The sequence below is a fragment of the Lactuca virosa genome, chromosome 2 (genome assembly GCF_052849685.1).
Source record: "Lactuca virosa cultivar CGN04683 chromosome 2, Lactuca_virosa_CGN04683_v6, whole genome shotgun sequence".
NCBI classification, from domain to species: Eukaryota; Viridiplantae; Streptophyta; class Magnoliopsida; order Asterales; family Asteraceae; genus Lactuca; species Lactuca virosa.
The window spans coordinates 207665075-207671488 of record NC_136427.1 but is presented as its reverse complement, the minus strand read 5'-3'; the positions used below and the strand labels follow the sequence as shown (position 1 = coordinate 207671488).

Sequence of the window (6414 nt, the reverse complement as noted above, 5' to 3'; positions counted from 1 at the left end):
AATGTTTTCATGAAGTGCTAAAAGCAATGATGTGTTTTGCAAGAGATATTATTGTACCAACATCTTCTAATACAACAAGAAATACCTCAGAACGACATAGACAACTAAAAAACATATTTCATGGAGCATTAGGTGCACTAGATGGAACACTTGTACATGCAATTGTGCCCGTTGATGAACAAACTCGCTATGGGGGAAGAGGAAAAGGTGAATGTTATCAAAATGTAATAGGAATTTGTGATTTTGATATGATATTCACCTTTGTATGGGATGGATGGGAGGGCGTAGCACACGATTCTAAAGTTTTGAAAGAAGTTGCATTTAATCCGACTTCTGGATTTCCATTCCCTCCACCAGGTTTGTCATTTTTCTATCAGTTTTATTATCTATATTATTTATATGATTAATTTGTCACCCATCTACAGATAAATATTACCTTTGTGATGCCGCATACACCAACACTCGTGGATTTATGGCTCCTTACCGCAATACTAGGTATTGGTTAGCCGATTTTCGAAGAAACAGAGCTTTAACTAAGGAAGAAAAGTCCAATCATGCTCATGCACAACTTAGAAATATCATTGAACGTGCTTATGGTGTATTGAAGGCGAGATTTCCAATTTTAAAACGTATGGCTTCTTATCCTTTTCCAGTGCAAAGAGACATAGTCATTGCCTGTGTCGTGGTCCATAATTTTATAAAGAAATACGATATTCAAGATGACCTATTTACGAACTTTGAACAAAACACTATGGTTACTCCTAATGTGGGAGGTGGAGGAAGTGAGGGCCAAAACATACAAGGCATAGAATGGGGTTCAGAAGCCGTTGAGTATATGACTACTTTGCGTGATCAGATTGCTACTCAGTTACTTTCAAATGGTTCATGTTAAATGATATAGTTTTTTATTATGTATGACAATGTGTATTTGGGTTTTGTATTACACTTTGTATTTGGATTTTAAATTATGTATGTTTAATTTGGATTTTATGTGATAATTTTTATTTTTGTAATTATTTTATCCAACACAAAAGGACAACATAAGGATAATATGGTCATTTTTATCATTCAGCACAATCAGTCAGATAAATAATCAAACAACATAAATTCAGTCAGATGTGGACTCAGTCAGCATTTCTAACCCAATCAGCTTCTAACTCAGTCACCTCTAACCCAATCAGCAACTATCAAACGACCCCTTACTCTCGTCTCTTAATCTTTCATGAAGGTATGACCCATGCCTTAATTTCATTTCTCTGTCTCTTCATCGTTGCCTTCGTTGTCTTTTCATCACTATTTTCTTGGAATCTTATGGCCTTCACGAAGTTATAATCTATGACCCTAAGCTAGAAGTCGGTGATGTTATGCTACATAAATGGTAAAAGGCTCACATTTTAGGGAATCCGGTATTAATGGCGGAATCCAGCTACCTCGTGACTACAAGGTAACTACAATCGCGACAGTGATGTTTCTCTATCCTTCATCTCCAGCAAAGTCATCGTTGTTTTCCCTTCTTCCCTTCCAACAATGGGTGGTTCGTCCACTAACTCTCCTGTCTCCATCTTCGGATCACATGAAACCCCACACAACCGGTTCTCAAGATTCTAGAACAAAGGCAAGTTTTCTGATTTCTCAAAGCCACTATAGGATTCGATTTCCCAAACCAGTGGATGAGAAATGGTATTTAATGATGGAGTTTAATAGAGTTTAATGTTGTTTCAAAAGCAAAGTTGTGTTTCAATTTTCTACATGTGTTTCATTTATTAATTACATATTTAGGTTTTATTTGTGTTTTAAAGCCAAGTTGAAATAGGCCATATCCTTTTAAGAAATTTGATGGTGTTTAATAGTGTTTTAAAGAATATTGGGCTTTACCTACTAATAGCCATATATCTCCCAATCAGAAGTCATAAATAATTTTGTATAATTGAGTTTTATGAAGCCTGCGATTTTTTTTAACTGGTGGAGGGCGGTGGTGGTAGTGGTAATTGTAGACAACGACCAAAAATGGAGAGGCAAGGGGTTAGGGTTAGGTGGGGTATGTTCAGGTATGGTTAAAGTGGGGAGGGGTATTTAATTTCTATTTTTAAATAAAAGTAATTAAAAGAAAGTAAATCAAATTAAAAAATGTATAAAGATCTTTTTATATAGGTGAGCGACCTACCAATGTTAGAAATTGAAACCACAATGACCTTCTGTAAGACGAAAAAAAGTTATTGACTAAAGTCAGACTATGGAAAGCCACAAGTAGGGATGAGATTTAAAACTGGAAAACTCGAATGAAACCTGAACCGGGATCGTTAGAACCGGAATATGTCGAACCGGTCCGGGTTCCAAATTTAAAGAATCGCTTTATCCGGGTTCCGGGTAATCCGAGTTTCGGGTCCTTCGGGTCTGGGTAAACCGGGTTTAAGAACCGAAACTAATGTTAGGAACCGAAACCGGTTTTAGGGACCGAAACCGATTTCTGTGAAAAGTTTCAAATATGCATATCTTATTTGTTTGAAGTCGGATTTGCATTAAGTTTTTTCCAGAGTGTAGTTTATAATTTGTAGATGATTTTAGACTATAACTTTGTCATTTTTGGGGTTCATATTCATTGACTTACAATCCTCTAAAGTCGGAATATCGAAGCTGAAAATTTTTTGTTTTTCAACTTTTTTTGTATTCTGTGAAAGTTTTAAAATATGTATATCTAATTCGTTTGAAGTTGGATTATCATAAGGTTTTTTCCAACGTATAGTTTAGAGTTTGTACATAATTTTATACTATAATTTTGTCATTTTTGGTTTAATATTCAATGACTTACAGCTCCCAAAATCAAGAATATCAAAGTTGAAAGTTTTTGAAGTTCAACCTACTAAATAATTACCAAAAAATTCTGGTTTTCTCGGGTTTTCTAGTTCTAGACCTATTTTACCCAGTTTCACCCGACCCACTTTGATGTTTCCGGGTTTTCCGATTCTAGACCTACTTTACTCGGTATCTTACCAGGAACCGATCCGAAACTTGTTCCTATATACCGGTCCGATTTCTGGTCCCACAAAATACCGTTAAGCGGTTCCCATGTTTTCCGGGTCTATCTGGATCGGATTTGGACTCACTTACATCCCTAGCCACGATGACCATTTGTGAAGTTTTGTTTTACTAAAATCATTCATGTGGTTTAGCTAAAATTGCATGTTTTGTCCCTAACTTTTTTTTTGCACTTGATTAGTCCTTATAGTTTTTTTGTTGCGTTTTTCTCCAACCTGAAATGACTCTTTTGTCGTTTCAGAACGGTCACGCGGCCGATCTTTTTCACTCCACTCTTTTTCTCTTTTCAGGCTGGTTCATTTCGCTCCAATCCTTTTTCGGTCCGGTCTCATTTTAAACCGGTCTCGGTCTTTTTTTAGGACCGGTCCAAGACCAGTTTTTTTGCTCATTTTTAGGTGATGTGGCCAAAATAGATTGGGGTAAAAATTAAATATAGAAAAGCCCAATCTTTTGGGACAATTATCGAAGAAGTCACTAGATCAATTTATTTTGCAAAAAAAAATTAACTAAATTTACCGTTTGCAAAGTATAATACATATCAAATGTGTACGGATGATTGTTGTATTTTGTTGTCTTTTAACCGATATATTTTCCAAATGGTTTAGCACTTCGCTCATATAATGTTTTTGATAAAATGATCCAAGAAAATCGAATTTCTTTACCAAATGAGTTAACTCAAGACACTTTGAAAGTACAATAAGTCAATGATTGTACAGGAAAAAAAAACAATGACGTAGATGAGACAAACCAAAAAGTACACTGTTATTTTATGATATCATCTATAACTTCAACTTCATCACTAAATTGTAATTTTCCATTACCATTTTACACTATCTTTTCAACACCTATTCAGTCACTGATTACACCACCAATTTGTAGTTGTATACACCAATTTACCATCATAGCCATCTCGTTTTAGAGATTGCTTTGTGTTAATGTGACATTAAACAAGAATCCTAAAATAAGTTAGACCACGAACCATGATGATGAGGCAATTTTCTTCTTTTTCTATATGCCAAGTAATAATGCTTTCTTTAAAAAAATAATACAATATGACAAAACTAATCCTGATAATGAATACATATAATAAATAAGACATTGATGATATAGACGCATACCAGTCCAATAATCAAACAGCAAGACCTTGCTCTTTAGCTTTCTTCAGCCACTTAAGTGTACTCTCTAATGTCGTATAAGCAGCAACTTCTGTTAAACTATTGCTCTCTATAGCATAATCAAACACTTCATAAGCTTCTGCAACTCTCCCATTCCTACAAAGTGTCCTCAAGAATGTCCCATAAGACCCTGATTCAAGCTTCATATCACCCTCTTTCATTACCCCATACAATTCAACCCCTTTATCCAAATGCCTAGCCTTACACAACCCATGAAGCAAAGTGTTATATGTGCATTCATTCGGATTACATCCTTTATTTTCCATTTCCCCCAATAATTCTAATGCACCAAGTGCATTTCCATCTCTACATAACCCATTCATTAAAGAAGTGTATGTAACCACATCAGGAAAATGTCCCATTTTTGCCATCTCGTTTAGAAACTTTATAGCTTCTTTAACCTTACCTGATTTTGATAACCCATAAATCAAAGTGTTATAAGTGACTAAATCAGGCTGTATTTCTTCCTCTATCATCTTCTTGTAAACCCTCAAGACATCACCTCCATGACTCAACATACAATACCCCTTCATAATCGTGTTATAAAGGTAACAATCGGGCTTAAAGCCTTCTTCTTTTAGCACATCTAATAACCTCATTGCCTCACGTAAATTCTTCCCGTTACAAACATTATCAATCAAGATAGTGTAGGTCACTAAATCAGGTTTTACATCAAACCCTTCTTTCATTTCGTTTATGAATACACTCACACTACTCAAAGTTCGAGTCTTTATCAATCCTTTTACCAAAAAATTGTAAGTATAAGTATCGGGTTTTGTGAACTGAACCTGGGAGAGCTTCTTCATCAGCTCAATCGCGTGTTCTTCGTGCCCAGTGCTGCAAAGAGTTCGGATCGCAACGTCTGTGGTGACCTTATCGGGTTCGAACCCTTTTGAGGCCATGAGATTTAGGGTTTTATTAACATTCGCAAGATCCGAATCGGGTTTTTTGCATGATTGGCATAAGAGGATGTGGTAAGAGAACTTGTCAGGGGTGAACGAAGGGTGGATTTTCGTCATGTGATTCAGTAAAATGATTGAATCTTGAATGTTCGAGGAGACAGATGAGAAAGATTGGAGGACCGCGTTGCAAAATCGGTTGTTTAGTAGAGATGAATATCTGGTGGTGGTAGCGAGCGAGTTAAACAGGGTTTTGGCGGCGGAGATGTCAGGGGATGTAAAGTTTATGGGCGGTGGTGATGAGGGGTGGCTTGTGGCAGTGGTGAGGGATGTGTTTGGTTTTCTGGTGATTGATTTGGGTTTTCTATGACTGTGATGAGAGGAAGGTTGTGATTCAAGTTCTGATTCTTGAGGGGATTGTTGGACGTTTTTGAATAAAGATCGAATCGGTAACCCTAGGTTCTTGCCAGTTTTTAGTGATGGCGGTAGCTTCCCCATTTTCTTGATTCAATTTCAGATGGGTAGCAATAGAATCAGTGTGGCTGGGTGTGTTCTTGAATCTTGAGGGTTGCAGGTTGGGGTTTTGAAGGGGTTTTGTTGCCGTCTCTATGTTTGGGGAGATTAAGGTAAATAACAGATTGCTTCAGGGCCGTAATGGACAATGTGATATGATGAAGGGGCAACCTGAAACTAGTATTGATTATTGACACTTATCACATGAATAGTTTAGTGAAGCAACAAAATATTTGAAAGAAAAACTAGTAAATATTTTTATATAGGGAATTTGACTTATTAAGGTAATTAAGTATTTCAAATGTTTACATATGGGTAATATTGTTTTTTTTGTACTCATTTACCCAATTAACTTTTTTCATCCGTTCAAAAATAACCAACATTACCGGCTATTACCTATTTTAGCCGGTAACATTGATTTAGCTGGGTTGAAAACATTACGTGGAATCTTACGTGGCCATTACACCCCTTTCTCATTTAATTAGGGTTCGTCATCGTCAGCTAACACACCTCGATTACCTTCTTCTGAGAAATCAATCGATACATCAAATCGACGATTAGGGCTTGAAATTGAAGTTGGAATTGAAGTCGACTGCTAGCATGGCATCCTCATCTACAGGTATGTATGTATCTGTAGATTTTCATTACAATGGATTCTTTTCGCCAAACCCATTTGTGTACTTAGACCCCGTAAAAACAAATGTACGTGATGTGGATTTTGGGGGATTTACGTATAAAGAGTTTCTTTTGTGGCTTACGAAATTAACCAATGGAGCCTGTGATAATGTCTA

The 6414-nt window shown here is 36.3% G+C and overlaps 1 protein-coding gene across 1 annotated transcript; it reads right to left on the bottom strand.

Annotated features, from left to right (window-relative positions):
- Positions 1-3873: 3873 nt before the first annotated feature.
- Positions 3874-5754, bottom strand: LOC145160096 (Tetratricopeptide repeat (TPR)-like superfamily protein). The gene has a single exon (XM_079079201.1). The coding sequence runs from the start codon at positions 5606-5608 to the stop codon at positions 4166-4168; it is 1443 nt and encodes a 480-aa protein (XP_078935327.1). The 5' UTR covers positions 5609-5754; the 3' UTR covers positions 3874-4165.
- Between the last annotated feature and the right edge of the window lie 660 nt (positions 5755-6414).